Below are 16,878 nucleotides of genomic sequence, written 5' to 3'. Positions count from 1 at the left end.
GGTCACGGGTGTAGTACCAATCCCAGGCTGCTGTGAACGCCACCTCACAGAGGCACCCATGCAGGGCATAAATGTACAGTCGGGCGAGAGGTGAGAGGGGTGTGTTCTGCCCAGGGACGTCAGTGTTGGCACCAGTATCTGCAAAAACAGAAGAAGGTTTTGTTAGCACAAGTGTACATACTTGCTTTAGAGTTTTTTTTATTGATTATACTTTGTATGATTAACTTGTAAGTAAATGTTTGATACGATAAGGGTTTGGAGGATGTGCAAAACAATCCGGACCGCATTACATTTTCTTTGATGTTAAAACTAATGTGTTATTTGGCTTCATTAGCTGGATGTAAACAACATATTAGTGAAGCACACTAGATCTGTAATCTTACTTACTGTTTACACACAATCACTTATAAACGGTGTTCATTTCCCTTACACTGAAACACACACTCGGTTTCAAAACCTACTGCAGCCTAGACATTATATATGTGCTCTCAACACTAAAAGGTAAGTTATAGATACCTAGTTTTGGCTAGGGGTGGAAATCTTTAGGCACCTGCATGTTCCGATCCAATTTCAATTCTGGGAATCACGGTCTGATTCTGAAATGTTTCTTGATTTACATTTTTTTAATTACTAATTTACGAGTATGCTGACTTTGAAAATCACATTTATTGTGAGTTTTGTGAGAAAAAAAGAAAAAAATGTGAGCTAAAAAGTCTCAATTACCTTTTTTTTTTTAATCAGGTGGCAGAAACAGGCTTCCATACTGTCACGGTTCACTACTGTGAGGAGCACGGAGCGAGGAACAAGGAATGAGGAGACACAGAGTCGAATTCAAACATATAGACTTTAATCATATCCAGGGAACCAGGAAAACACACGTAGCAAGAGTAGACATATACAATACCGGACAGCGAACTCAAAACAGGAAACTATTAAATACAGGACTAGAGGAGGGACACAATGAGGAACACCTGAAATCAATGACATAATGAACATTGGAAACACCTGGGACAAATAAACCTAATCAGGGAAACGGAACAGGAAGACCAAATAAGGGCAAAAGGAAACATAGGAAGCAAAACACACAAAACACGGAACAGAGTCTGACATCACTCCCCCTTCCCGGAAGGCGCATCCCGCACCGTAACAATTCTACCAGGGGGGGGGCGGGCGCCCTGAAGGCTGGTGCAGGACAGGGACACAGGGAATACCTCCAAGGCGGATCAGGCAGTCCAGGGTGCTCAGGGGCCATGGCGGAGCAGGCAGTTCAGGATGCCATGGTGGGACAGGGTGTTTGGGGAGCCCTGGTGGAGCAGGCAGCTCAGAAGGCCATGGCGGATCAGACAGTTCAGGAGGCCAAGGCGGAGCATGGAACTCAGAAGGTCATGGCCAGACGGCCTCCGTGGCCTTGGCCTCGCCACTCGGCCCGGCCACTACGGACGGACCCGGAGAATATCTTCTTTAGAGGCCCTCCGTAGGCCTAACTCGGGAACAGTGGCCCTCCCTGGGCTTGACTTGGGGACTGGAGCCCTCCTTGGGCTCGACATGGGAACTGGAGGCTTTTCTGTGCTAGACTCGGGGACTGGAGCCCTCTCTGGGCAAAACTCGGGGACAGGAGTCCTTACTGGGCTAAACTCGGGAACAGGAGCCCTCCGTGCGCTAAACTCGGGAACAGGAGCCCTCCGTGGGCTAAATTCGGGAACAGGAGCCTTCCGTGGGCTAAACTCGGGAACAGAAGCCCTCTTTGGGCTGGATTCGGGGGCTGGAGCCCACACTGGAGCGACATAGGAAGCAAAACACACAAAACACGGAACAGAGTCTGACATCACTCCCCCTTCCCGGAAGGCGCATCCCGCACCGTAACAATTCTACCAGGGGGGGGGCGGGCGCCCTGAAGGCTGGTGCAGGACAGGGACACAGGGAATACCTCCAAGGCGGATCAGGCAGTCCAGGGTGCTCAGGGGCCATGGCGGAGCAGGCAGTTCAGGATGCCATGGTGGGACAGGGTGTTTGGGGAGCCCTGGTGGAGCAGGCAGCTCAGAAGGCCATGGCGGATCAGACAGTTCAGGAGGCCAAGGCGGAGCATGGAACTCAGAAGGTCATGGCCAGACGGCCTCCGTGGCCTTGGCCTCGCCACTCGGCCCGGCCACTACGGACGGACCCGGAGAATATCTTCTTTAGAGGCCCTCCGTAGGCCTAACTCGGGAACAGTGGCCCTCCCTGGGCTTGACTTGGGGACTGGAGCCCTCCTTGGGCTCGACATGGGAACTGGAGGCTTTTCTGTGCTAGACTCGGGGACTGGAGCCCTCTCTGGGCAAAACTCGGGGACAGGAGTCCTTACTGGGCTAAACTCGGGAACAGGAGCCCTCCGTGGGCTAAATTCGGGAACAGGAGCCTTCCGTGGGCTAAACTCGGGAACAGAAGCCCTCTTTGGGCTGGATTCGGGGGCTGGAGCCCACACTGGAGCGAGCTCTGGGGCTGGAGCCGACCGCCTTCTCCTCCTTAGATTCCTCTTTAGGACCGGGGTGAAAGGCATGTTCGGTGGGCTTGACTGAGGAACCACCGCCGGGCTGGACCGCAGAGATTCCGGCGGGCTTGAGTGAGCGGCGGCCCGTGAACTTGACTTTGGAGCGGCTGGCGGGCTGGAGAGAGCCACGGCCGGCGGGCTGGTTCTGGCTCGGGCCCGGACACTCCCCAGACACCGTTAGATTTCTTCCCTCCAGCATAGTCCCTTGGTGTCTGAGAAGTCCATGAGGCGATGGTAGTTGGCCCCGAGCCAGAACAGAGAATTGATGGTGGCGTCATCCAATGCCGTCGCCGCGGCGAGCCCGCAGAATTCCCAGGCGTACTCGAAGAAGGAGAGATCTCGGCAGGCTAAGGCGGAGAACCGAGTGGCTATTTCCATCACCGCAGGGAGAAATAAATGGAAAACAAACAAGAGGAGAGGGGGCGCCGCTTACTGTTCTGTATTGGTCCGGTATTCTGTCACGGTTCGCTACTGTGAGGAGCACGGAGCGCGGAATGAGGAGACGCAGTCGAATTCAAACATATAGACTTTAATCATACGCAGGGAACCAGGAAAACACATGTAGCAAGGGTAGACATATACAATACCGGAGAGTGAACTCAAAACAGGAAACCATTAAATACAAGACTAGAGGAGGGACACAATGGGGAACACCGTAAATCAATGACATAATGAACATTGGAAACACCTGGGACAAATAAACCTAATCAGGGAAACGGAACAGGAAGACCAAACAAGGGCAAAAGGAAACATAGGAAGCAAAACACACACAAAACACGGAACAGAGTCTGACACATACTTACATAATTATTTTTAAATAATTACAAATCAATAATAAATCAAATAATAATACTAATCAATAATAATAATAATAAAACATATAGCAATAATTATTAACTAATTAAATATAGCTTCAAAACACACAAGCAAATATAAAGGGTAACAAAGAAACATTAAAAGTGCATTTAGTATCTGAGAGTGCTTTAAGTATCTGAATGTTTTTCAGACAAGGGCAGGATTTTTCTCTTTTTCTCAGCATTATTTCTGTCTATTTATTACTGGTGATGCCATAGCAGCAACAGGTCAAATAGACTGCATTTGAAAGCAGATGTATGTCAGTAAATAAATTTAGTGTATCGAATTTTTACTGCATTCCAAACAGGTAACAAATAATGCCTTCATAGAGCATTTGGAAGGGCAAACACTGAAATACTGGCAGATGCAACCGCACATTGTCAAGCAAAGCATTTCTCACGGCAATATTCTGTACAATAATGCCCATGAATGCCCTTGTATTTTGCTTCATGAAACCTTATGCAAATCTATATACTTGTTTGATGGTTTTGTGTGTGTGTTTGTTCTGCAAGCAGAATACAGCTGCCTCTAGCTAAGCTCAGAATCGATTCTGAATTGTCAAAGAGAGAATAACGATGCATCTGGGAATCAGTATTTTTTCAACCTTTTCATCCTATGCATATACATTAATCAGTCATCTAGAATCAGCCATCATCTTAATGATATAAAACTAAACTTTAAGATCAACTCACTGTAGTTGAGGTGCAAAAACGCCTGTTAAGAGAAAGGCCTTTCTGATAGGAAGTAAACTTGAAAAGTTAAACTATTGTGCACATAATTCATGAGATAAGATGCACACAAATATGTAATTCTCCGCTGCAGACACATCTGCTCATCAAAATGACACATGAAAGGCAGATAAAGATCTTTCAGCTTTCATTCTGAGTATGATGCATGAGAAAATTTCAACAAAGTAGTTTATGTGTCAGTGTGCCTTCTGACGTTATGTTAGGTTCACCTCCTTGCTGAAAAAAAAAAAAAAAAACTCCTAGCTGGACAAAAGTTTTTTTTTTTTGACCCACTGAAAAAATGCCTGAGCGACTGAAATAGAAAATTTGTGTTTGTTCTTCAAACACAAATTCTTGTGAATTACTCTAAACATGTATCCGAGTTTTCAAAACATATTTTATTGAAAGATACGGCAGTGCCAAGCAAATCAGCTTTTAACACTAACACACCAAGCGTATCATTGTTTGAGTGTTGCTAATGAAACTAGTACATAGCCAGATAAGAAATATTTGCTTGAGTTGAATACTTTTTTTAATGCAAGTTGAATAAATTTTTTTTTTCAAGTTTTTCAAGTATTGGAGAATATCTGTTTGTCAATTGGCGCCACTCACTGTACAGGAGTAATTTGGTTTTCATAACCTGTTTCCATCATTCTGAATGCATTTATTTCTTGTGATTTGTATTGTATTTTCATTTCACATTTGGTGCGAATGGACCCTTAGGATATTCAATGGTATTTTACTATTGTACGGGAGCTAGGCCCAGTTAAATACAGAAGCTTACTCCGCCATTAGAAATCATTACAAATCATCCAATCGGTTATCAGCCATGCATGCATGATTTCCATTATACACAACTAAAATAAATTGTTTATTGCAAACAATAAACCACCTAAAACTCACCATCACTCTTAGGGCCCTGCCTTCTCATCAGTAACTTTCTAGACACCATCTCCAATTCGTCCAACTCAACAGCACACAGCAGCTTCTGAGTCTATACCATTTCCTGATACTGCCTAAGTTCTCTAGTCCTGAGAGCACAATGGCTAAATATTAAGCCAGCGCTATCAGTGACATCCCCACTTCGGCTGTACAGAAATAAAGAGTCTAAAGGGCGGGGACCCTAAGCATAATACCTCTCATATGGGATCAAGAGATGTAAACAGATAGACTGGCATACGGCTTACTGGGGGAGCTGTGATAGGCCTGCTCATCAGTGCTCATTTTAGCAACGGTTTTGCAGAGATTGCAAAGATGTTGCCACTCATGGAAAAGAGGTTTTGTGGCTTTAAGCTGATCTAGTAGTTGTTAAAAGCATGCAATTTTTGCAGACACAGTCAAATGAAGACAGTGGTCAAATAAAGCCATTCAATACGTCGCCAAGATTCCTCTTAACAGTTTTGAGAATTAGAGAAGTTTTCAGTTCCAAAATGTTTCTTATATATTCCAAGGCAATCTCAAAATCCATTTTGTTTTGCGAAAAAGTCCATCCGGTAGGGACAAAGTGAAAGAAATGTAAATTATAAATATATAAATATACTAATTATTCAAACTGAATATCCTTTTCATCAATTTATACAATTATAAAATAGTTTATAATAAGAAATATATATATATATATATATATATATATATATATATATATATATATATATATATATATATATATATATATATTCTAATATAGTAAACAGTTCAGCTTTGCTGCTTACTCAAAGATTATTGAAATCAATTGTTAATCGATTCTCCTGTAGGCTTTATACGAGGAACTATCCTCCTCTATGCTTTATTTCAGTGATGATGCTTTAGAAGGCAGCTTCCTATAAGCTGTAGACAGTAAGGCAGCTCACTACAGTATGTTTTGGAACAGGGCCGTAGATATAAGTTGATATTTCAAGCAAATATCACAGTATGTAGCTGACCAAAACACTCATTATACAGAATATGACGATGATACATTAGCAATTAAAATTTGTTCTCTGCTCCATGCCACATCTATTTTCTGTTTCCCATAGACAGTCAAGATAAACAATTCTGTGAGCTGGACTAATGACACAAGAGGCTTTAACCTAAAATAAGAGGAAGTCAATCACATCACTATAAATAGCTCTAGTTCATGCACAGAAAACACTTTCCTCCAGGACACACAAAAAACAGCCATGGCACCATTACTATATCTCTCATGTTTGCTTTTCTCTGCTGTGTAATAAAAAAAAGTCGAATGACTGATTAATAGGGAACAGAGTCCACTGCAAATTTGCAAACACACACACACACACACACACACACACATTTGCTCATAAAGTAATTATTTAGCATGTACACTTTCTGAAAAGTGTAAGTAACCACAGTAATGCCTTCCACCAGTGTAAAAAGTGTAAAGACCACTGATCTATAATAGAGAACTGGATTGCTCATGCCATCATAAAAGTAAAGCCACTGGGCCGCCATATTTGTATTCCCTAGTATTCCCTTACTTTATATTGAATTAATAGGAAGTTTTTAATGAGAAAACATCACCTAACTAGTCAATTTTTATATCTGAAGTATCCCTGCACACTTATAACACAAACGTCCCCCGCTTAATAAAAAGTTAATAAAACTTTTAATAAAAACATTCATATACATTACAGTAGCCAATAAACATGATGAACATCATACGGATGAGATCGTGAACATATATATATTTCAAATGACAAAGTGCTCATTTTGAAATCTGAATAAAGATTTATGCATTGTATACACATATACCTTAATTCGCATTGAACAGTTATTCACTGTTTATATGATTTTGCTATTGGATTTTATTCGTACAGTAAATATTTCAACAATGATTTTGTAAACAACATTCATTTTGAAGCAGTTAATGAGTTAAACGTTGGTTAAATGAATAATTAATTACTTCAACATACATACATAACATTTTACTCCTATGGAAACTGCAATGCTAGTAAAATTCCATAGAATTTGAGCGATCTTGAAGAGTCTGAAAGAGATGTTGCACAATCAGGAAATAAAATACATGCATCATAACTTATTTAGAGAAATAATGCAGACTGCATACAGACTTAAAGACATGAAGCTTTATTTTCAAGATGCTTCATGTTAAGCTTTTTTTCAATACAATATAGAGCAATATTAACAGAGGCTTGTATTGTAGTATTTATTGTATAGTTGAATCAATTTCTGATACTAATACCAGATATACGTTCATGTTTAATATTTCCTGCATAATTCTGTACATAAATAAATACATTTTGTGTAGGATCAGTTACCTGTGTTGGCAAGTGCGCAGCTGACACACCCACCTTAACGATTTCAATATTGCTTATCCTGCCCAAAAAGACCATAAACATTGCAGATAACATCTGAAGTAAAAATTAATTTACATACACATATCTTAAAAACTAGTCCTGTGTAACTGATACACTTCAAATAGGGTCAAGGTCAAGTTTTTGGCTGTCAGTCAATGATGCACTCTGCCAGTAGGGAATGTTAATATGGCTGCTTGAATACTTCTGGTGGCTTCACCGCTTAATGGCAGTTTCGAATGCAATGAGCAATACAGTCATTATATAGATCAGTGGTAAAGACAGAGGCTTAAAACACAACAAAGCAACATTGGCTCAACCAATGCTATGAATGTGGGCATGTTCATTAAAACTGTCATTATTTTTCACTATTGAAACAAATGATGACCATTCCCTTTTTATAGCATGATATGACATGATAAAACATGATACAGCTGTTTTGTAATTCCAGTTAAGAGTTTAGCCTCTCTCTCTCTCTCTCTCTCTCTCTCTCGCTCTCGCTCTCTCTCATAAGTTTGCCGGTTTTTGTAACCGTTTGTTAGTTTAAAATGGTTGCTTAGGCACTGAACAGCAATAATATTTTCTCTGCAGATATCATATTGTTGCAATTTTAGAAAGAAAGAGAAAGAAAGAAGCATTAGTATTGGCTAGGACTTAACCTTCCCATCTTGATGTCTCTACAACATGCATAGACAGAGGAAGATAAAGAGACGAGCTCTGGGCGGTCATTTCTCTCAAACAAGAACACTGAACTTAAGCTGAGACAACTTTCTTTACACTCTCTGCTTACATCCTCAATTAGATTTTATCAGAAAACTAGTCAGCAGTCAACTTTGGTAAGTCAAAACAATATTTGATAAATACAATGCTTAAGTGTTATGTTACTGTAAATGTACTTAAAAAATTGTAAAGATCGAGCTTGGAAACCCGATCCACTCTGCACTCTGCTATTCAGTGGGTCATTGTAGATATTTAGAAAAACGTTTTTCGAGGGAAGCACAGTTTCTTACTCTCTTGAAGAGTTTGGCTTCACATAGTTTGCTTAGAAATACTAGTTGGAATAAAACAGATGGATCTTATGATTAGGACATACATGAAAATGCCTTTTAAATTAGATGGATTTATGCCAAGTGGCATATTTGCATGCAACCAGTTTGTGAAACTGCATGTTGCTAAAGTTTGTCCAACAGTGTTGCAGAGCAGCAAGAGTGCTTCCTTATACTTTGAACATTATTGCATATCTACATATTGCATTAATGCAAGAAAGAAAACTTGTTAAAACAGAGCAATGTGAGGACATTTGAGGATGTGCCAGAATTGAGTAAGACTTCACGTCATGTATTATGACTCATTTTTACAGAGGAAGCTTGCTTTGAGACAACTTCTGAGCGGTAGTTTTGCTCAGACCAGACCTCGTTTCACATTCTCTGCTTACATCTCAAGAAAGAATCATCAATATAGTCAGTTGCCAACTCTGGTAAGTCATGAGAAACTTTTCTTACAGAAATATTTATAAGATTTGATTTAAACTAAGAACTACACTCTAAGTAGGGATATTTACATTTACATTTAGTCATTTTGCTGACACTTTTATCCAAAGCGACTTACAATTGGGGAATACATAAAGAGATTCTTCTTAAAGAGGCAAACAGACACAGGAAGTGCTTGTAAAACCAGGTTCTAGGCATTGTTCAAATAAGTACAAGCTAGAAAGGGAAGGAATAAATAAAGAGAAATACGTTTTTTTTTCTTTAATTTAGGATCAAGTCAAGTAGCGTCGAAAGGGATGAGTTTTCAGCTGTCACTTGAAAATTGTCAGGGATTCAGCATTCCGGATAGGGGTGGAAAGATCATTCCACCAGCCAGGAATGGTGAACGAGAATGTTCTGGAAAGTGATTTTGAGGCTCTCTGTGATGGTACCACGAGGCGTCGCTCACTAACGGATCTCAGACTTCTGGAGGGGATGTAGATTCGTAGTAGTGAGTGGATATAGGCGGGTGCTGACCAGGTTGAGCTGTAGGTGATGTTCTTTCATCCATGCTGAGACGTCCACCAGGCAGGCAGCATGAGATCCGTGCAGCTACCGATGGGTCATCTAGTTGAAATGAGAGATAGAGCTGTGTGTCATCAGCATAGCAATGGTAGGAGAAGCCATGTGCCTGTATGATGGGACCCAGTTATGTAGTGTATATGGAGAAGAGGAGGGGTCCAAGAACTGTTCCCTGAGGAACCCCAGTGACCAGTTGATGTGCTTTGGAGACCACCTCTCCCCAGGCCATCCTGAGAGTGAGATACGATTCAAACCAGTGAAGTGGAATCCCTGTGATGCCCAGTGATGAGAGGGTGGACAGGAGGATCTGATGATTGACAGTGTCAAAAGCAGCAGATAGACCCAGCAGAATAAGAACTGATGATCTGGGATATTTTGCCATCCACAAGGCTTCCGTCACTGACAGTAGCGCAGTCTCAGTTGAATGGCCACTCCTGAAACCTAACTGGTTAGTGTCCAGTTTGTTGTTCTGTGAAAGAAACAATGATACCTGGTTGAAAACAACTCGTTCGAGAGTTTTCGCTATGAACGGAAGGAGAGAGACAGGTCTGTAGCTATCTTTAAGTGAAGTGATTAATGTAGTTTTTTTGAGCAGTGGGGTTACCCGAGCCTGCTTGAATAAAGTGGGGAAAGTGCCTGTGAGGAGAGTTGTGTTGATGATATTTGTGAGTGCTGGTAAAAGTGTAGGAGAGATTGCTTGGAGAAGGTGTGAGGGGATTGGGTCTAGAGGGCATGTTGTAGGATGGCTGGAGAGGAGAAGTTTGGATACTTCTGCTTCAGTGAGGGGACAGAAGGAGAAGATGGGAGTTTTAGCAGTGGGTGGGGTTGATATGAAGTCCTGTGTGTGTGGGGCTGAGAATTGACTACTGATTGTTCTAGTATATATATATTTATATACTAGATATATATGATGGTATATATGGGATATATTTAATGGTAAGCTGTAGCTCATGATAACAGGACTGTATTTGCATGTGCTAAATAAACACTGTGAAGTTGGTCTTGTAAGTCGATGTTACAGGTTGGGTGACTTTGAGACCGTTATGTTAAACAGCAAAATCACTAACTATTAAGCTGCAAGGAGAAACAACCCTGTCCTTGTTTGGCTCCAAAAATTACAAAACGTGACTTACCTTTAATTACAGAATGATAGAAGAAAAACAATATCTATTTGTGACCGGAAATGTTTTTATTAAAAGTCATAATTTCAGATTAATTTAATTTAATATGTAGATGTCAATGAATCTGATTGTGTAAACAATATGTAAAAAAACACTTTACACAGAAATATTTAAATTTCAAAATTCTCAGTAAAGATAAGATTGTTTTGGTTTAATGGTCGAAACTGGTCCACTGTGCAAATATTTGCGTGCTATACTTGGGTATCCACATTTTTAGTTTCATTACTCTGGAACCCCATTATTCATTCAAATATGGGTCAGTATTAGTAAATATTAATCAGATTAGTACCGGATCTTTTCCCTAGTACATATTTTAACCCTTTAATGTATCAATTCTGAAACCATGAAGGGAAAATATTAATAATAAACAAAACTATAAATGTTCCAAAAATTGTCATAATTTACTCAACCTCAAGTTGATTCAGAGGGTTAAAATGCCTGCTTATTTTGGTGTAGAATTATTTACACTTGCAGATGCTCATGCAACAGTACTTTAGCTTCTACTAGCTTATTAAACTGTTGTTACTCTAAAACAGTTGCTTCAGCATTTTACACTACGCAGGAAGACAGGCTTCCTTGTATACCGCAAGCACTGTCACAAGATTATACTTCCTCCAACTTCTAGGGGTGTGGGGAGTGTTGCAACTAGTTTCAGTTTACCCAATTAGAAATGTCACTGATGTGAAATCCCTGCTATACATGACGACCACCTTCCTGAAGTAATATCACAATGGTATTTCTGTTGCAGAGCTGTGTTAATGCAAAACTCTGAACTCCATTTTCAGAAACGACGCAGCAGCTCTGACTGTTGAACTACTATGTCACCCAACGACACTTCACATCACTGCGGTTCATCAACTCAGAACCTGGTGGCATCCGTCCTTCCTCCTATACTCATAATTGAGCTGTTACTCGGCGTGCCTGGCAATGTCATGGCACTTTTAGTCTTCAGCAAAACCCTTAGGACGTGGAGGGCCAACGTCATGTTCCTCTTCAACCTGGTTTTGTCTGACTTTCTGCTTCTTGTGAGCCTACCTTTCCGCATCGACAACTTCATGCGTGGCGAGAGTTGGATATTTGGAGACGCCTGGTGTCGGATCAACCTATTCATGCTGTCAGTCAACCGTTCGGCTAGCATTGCCTTTATGACTGCCGTGGCTGTAGACCGCTACTTTAAAGTGGCACATCCGCATCACAAAATTAATTACATAAGCACAAAACAAGCAGCCGGGGTTGCCTGCTTCATTTGGGCTGTTGTGATATCTCTGAGGATCCCTTTGCTGGCCAACAAACTTCTGAACATGGAAAACAACATCTCTCTTTGTAGGAGTTTCAGTAACTATGAGAAACCATCGCTAGGTATCCGCCTACATTATGCTGTGTTTGTGTTAGAGTTCTTTCTGCCTCTATTACTCCTGATCTTCTGCTCTGTGAGTATTGCATGTATCCTTCGTATACGCCAGATGGACAAGGACATGAAAGGGAAAAGGGCTATTCGGACTGTCCTGGTGATCGTTGGGGTTTTTGTCCTCTGCTTCTTTCCCAGCATCGGCACAGGATTGACAGCACTCTATTTGAAAAAACTTGGAGATGAGTACTGTAAGGCTTACAGGTTCACCAGTCAGTTGTTTTCTATGTCCATAGCCTTCACCTACCTAAACAGTGCTCTGGACCCAGTCATCTACTGCTTCTCCAGCTCAGTCTTCCGCAATTATCTGAAAAGTGCTGTAAACCGAACTGGAATCATGGAGCTACAGATGAGCCGACGAGGCAGTATGCCCAGTGGAAGTGACTGAGGGTGGATTGGGGATTGATGAGCATTGGACAGTGTACATACCGCTTAATATAAATATATATATATATTTTTTTTTTTCATTACAGATTTGTTTGTCAAGTTTTCTTTTTGTTAAATATAGATACTATTGTATTTTTTGTACATATATGTTTATACTGATGCATAAAGTATAGAGACCTTATATAATACATCATGTCATATACATTATTTGCCTTAAATGTAATTAATATATTTCAAATGCAAAATAAATGTCACAAATGATAATGAAAAAAATCTTTTTTTTTTGGATGATCTGCAAGGAATGATCATTTAAGTGTACAGTAAACATGGAATATATGTTTTTTTTATTTACATTGTAATTATCTTACTATAGTGTTGACTGACTGACTGACTGAATGAATGAATCAATCAATGAATCAATCAATCAATCAATCAGCAGAACATCTGTTAACCGAATAAATTCTTGCTGGACAAACGCATATGTATAAATGTTGGATTACTGACTGAATATTGGAGAATCTCAAGGTGTAAAAACAAACCTGGCTTCTTTCCCCATAATTAAAGGGGTCATATGATGCGATTTCAAGTTTTCCTTTCTCTTTGGAGTGTTACATGCTGTTCGTGAATAGATAAGATCCCTAAAGTTGCAAAGACTAAAGTCTCAAACCCAAATAGATAGTCTTAATAAAAGTTAAGACTAGTCCACGCCCTCCTAAAACACCTCGTTTAAACACACCCCCACATGTCTACATCACTGTGTGGGAAGATTTGCATAACACAGCCCAAATGTTCACACAAAGATAGAAGGCGTAACTTTGATTCTCGCTGTAGTATTGTTGCTGCCGCCACCATGTCATGGAGACTCTGTGTGTTTCGTTGTGAAAGTGAAACTACTTTGTTTGGTCTCCCAAAAGAGGACATGACTAGAAATCAGTGATTAAGTTGTATTTACAACACTGTTCCAGAACAGTTCAAACCAAATATTCAGATGTGTGCAACGCATTTTACACAGGACGAGGACTGTTTCCTGGGAGAGTAGCCTACAATGCTGGTGCTCTGACAAATAATGCTGACTCACAGCCAGTAAGTATGTTTTCATAATTAAAGGATTTGCCACTGATGAATCAAATGCGAGTTTTGAGCAGTGTAGAGTAGCGCTTGTTGTTTGTCGTTTCGCCGATCACAAATGCAGACATGGTTTTATGTTTACACGACGCGATGCAAGGCAACGAGTAAAAAGACAGTATAAGTCATTAGGCCTATAATCCGTAATTATGTCCCCACTGGATGTAACAAATGCCTCATTTATAATGGGTTTTAATGTTTTTGTCTCGTCGCTCCTGGACACGGCATCACAATATGGTAAGGGCCATAACATTTCCGTCACACGCTTGAGGTATTTGGCCAATCACAACGCACTGGATAGCTGGCCAATCAGCATACACCTCACTTTTCAGAACCATGAGCTTTGTAAAAATCGATGCGTTTCGGAAAGGCGGGGCATAGAGGAGAAACAATAACATACAGTATGTGGAAAATAATGTGTTTTTTGAACCTTAAACCACAAACACATTTCATTACACCAAATACACAAAAGGTTATTTTTTAGCAACGTCATATGACCCCTTTAAGTCCCTTGAGCTTTGCCAACTAAACAAACAGAGACTATTACCTTGTTATTAATGATATTAATTAGAAATATCAATATCAAGTAGCATACTAACAACAATTGAGATTTTCTTGTTGTTTATGCATAATTCAGATTCTGTAAGTGTGTAACAGCTGGAGCTGCAACAGCAACAATCAGTTGTCAATACCTGTATTGCTGCATTCACACAAATGCAGATTAAATTTGGCTCCAATCATGTTGTCATAACTGGAACAGAAGGCTGGAGTGGAAGCAGAAGAGAGTCTCTTAACTGCCAGTGGGGAAGAATGCACTTCAGAGGCTCCCACACACTCTCAAGCAGGCAGGATGCACTTCTACCCTCAGTTATAACCCTGAAAAGCTACTCGATTTTGTGAAAACCACAAGGGTTGAGGTATTTTTGAAAAATATCAGTAATATTAATGCCTATAGAAATGTACTCTCTCTCAATGTTGGATTAATACAAGCATATTGTTATTTGTTGTTGAAACTATGATTCTATGACTATGAAATCACATTTGTTGTATATCTTTGCAGTTAAAGGTGACATATCACGAAAATCTTTTTTGAAACTTTTTTAATGAACAGGCTGCAGCATTTGCAATGCTGTAGGCCTATATGAAAGGTGCATTTCTCTCGTACTGCAGCGATGGCTAATCAGCATCGTCAACTTCATCTTTGCATAATAATATAATAATAATAATAATACAAGGAAGGAATAACTGACAACGTGCCGTTGAATTACAGAAAGAAAAGAAAAAAAACAAGTTTGGCAAATAAGCTATTCTGTGTCTTAAGACAAGTTAAGTTAGAACAAGTTCAATAAAACATCTTTATTATATTTCTACAGTAGAGGAGAATAGCCAAACCAAAAAGAAACAAAGAAAAGTAGAAAACACAATGTAACATTCTTAAAACTGTACTCAATGGAATGCACACATGTGACTGGGGCTAGTGCCATCTAGTGGTCGCTGATTTTCTGTTTCTCAGCTGCGCGTGATCGCGAGCTGTGTGTGTGTGTGGATTGAGCAAGGCTAAAAGGGCGGAACGAAAGCCTCAAAATTCAAATGAATCAAATAGAATCGACTCGGAAGTTACGTGAATGAACGCACGCGTGTCTTCTGATCCACAAATGCACATTTTAATCGCTACATGCACAAATCATTAATACAAACTATAACATTTCTATTCACAAATATGCCTCTATTTGAACAAAATGCTGCACACTAATGTAATTCCTAACTCTGCAGACACCGGTTGAAAAGCATTTGTTTCAGTGTAGTGACGCACATTTGCGAATTTTTCAGATCATGTACACGTTAATGAATTGCACTGGACCTAGTTCGTTGGTAGTTGTGTGTGTGGGGGACGTGAAATGCTGTAAACTGCAAAAATGACATCTCAAAATACAAATGAACCGAACAAGATCGACTCGAACTAGACGTCAATTAATGCACGCGTGCCACCTGATCCACATATGCACGGATTCCTTTTTGCATGAGCAATTTATGATATATTAATGCAGAAGAGAACATTTTTATTTGCAAGCATGTCTTGATTTGTACAAATCGCTGCACAATCGTTTAATCCTGAATTCCACAGACTCAAATTGAAAGGCATTTGTTTGTGGTTAGTAAGATAAATGTATAAAATGTATGCAGTACATGGATAATTGTGCGTGCTTCTATTAATCATTTTGAGTCTAATATCATCCCATACAAACTGTTTTGGTGACCATTGACTTCCAATGTATATGGAGAAAAAAAATGCTGAAACATGTCCCATATCTTCTTTTAGGTTTCCCAGAAGAAAGTCAGTCTTTGGGAAAAAGTGCTGGAACAACATGAGGGTGATTAAATGATAACAGCATTTTCATGTTTGAGTTCAACCCTTTAACCATTTCCTCTTATTTAACAGATACTCTTGGTTGTGGTTTGAATGAAATTGCAAAGGAGTGATCTAACGAACTTATGTTGCGTTAATATCTTTGTAGTGTCTGGACCAATCAGACACACCATTTTTCATTTGATTTAACAAATCAATTATTCATTAGATTAACAAACATTCACAGACCCCTCACCCAATAAACATACTGGGTGCCAAGTTGTCTGTGAACGAGGCCCAGGACCCTGGTTACCATGGCAACCCTGACACCAGATAGATTTTACGACCTAATGGCATGTTGAGAGTCCTCCCCCTCTCACTGCATGTTCCATAGGAAGAGGCACAATGCACAGTAGAAATGGACATTTCTCTAATTAATCCATAGGAAAACCTTTCTTTGAATGAACACACATATTCTTCAGGTCATCATGTATGTTGTCTATGAGATTTTATACTGTTTTATGCAGGCTTATGATCGAAACACTCATTCCTGTCATCTTACCTATATGTAACCCTACCATGTTTAGTATCTATGAATTTGCCTTCTGATGATCTAAACGAGAGTACATAGGCAATATATTAGTGTTAGAATCTTTAGTAATTTCGATTCAAGTTCCATTTGCAAATTACCATGCCCTCACACAAAGGGTCATAAAAACTCCCCAGTATCTCAAAACTCCCACTTGGGATTCCGGCCTTTCTCATTGGACAAGCCCATCTTGAGAGGCGGGGATCTTCTCCGACCTTAAAGGCCTCACACCATGTGACCCGCCCAGAGTCTGTGTTTCTGTTATGTTTTGAGAAATGTGAGCTACAACGCTCCAGGACATCCTAAGCTCGTGCCATGCTTCGGCCTTGACTTTTCCATTCACCAAGATTCTCTGACTCAAAACTGGTT

General features: G+C 40.2%; 1 protein-coding gene across 3 annotated transcripts; it reads left to right on the top strand.

The window, feature by feature from the left end:
• The first annotated feature begins 8,031 nt into the window (after positions 1 to 8,031).
• Positions 8,032 to 12,488, top strand: hcar1-3 (hydroxycarboxylic acid receptor 1-3). 3 transcript variants are annotated; one of them, XM_016278620.1, is made up of 3 exons: positions 8,032 to 8,257; positions 8,782 to 8,898; positions 11,439 to 12,488. In XM_016278620.1, the coding sequence occupies exon 3, from the start codon at positions 11,472 to 11,474 to the stop codon at positions 12,447 to 12,449; it is 978 nt and encodes a 325-aa protein (XP_016134106.1). In that variant the 5' UTR covers positions 8,032 to 8,257; positions 8,782 to 8,898; positions 11,439 to 11,471; the 3' UTR covers positions 12,450 to 12,488. The 3 variants fall into 3 exon arrangements, with proteins under 3 accessions (XP_016134106.1, XP_016134109.1, XP_016134108.1); XM_016278623.1 differs by having other exon boundaries at positions 11,402 to 12,488; XM_016278622.1 differs by lacking the exon at positions 8,782 to 8,898.
• Positions 12,489 to 16,878: the final 4,390 nt, after the last annotated feature.

Source organism: Sinocyclocheilus grahami, unplaced genomic scaffold, assembly GCF_001515645.1.
Source record: "Sinocyclocheilus grahami isolate Dianchi unplaced genomic scaffold, SAMN03320097.WGS_v1.1 scaffold123.1, whole genome shotgun sequence".
Taxonomy (NCBI): domain Eukaryota; kingdom Metazoa; phylum Chordata; class Actinopteri; order Cypriniformes; family Cyprinidae; genus Sinocyclocheilus; species Sinocyclocheilus grahami.
This window is presented reverse-complemented; position numbering and strand designations above follow the sequence as displayed.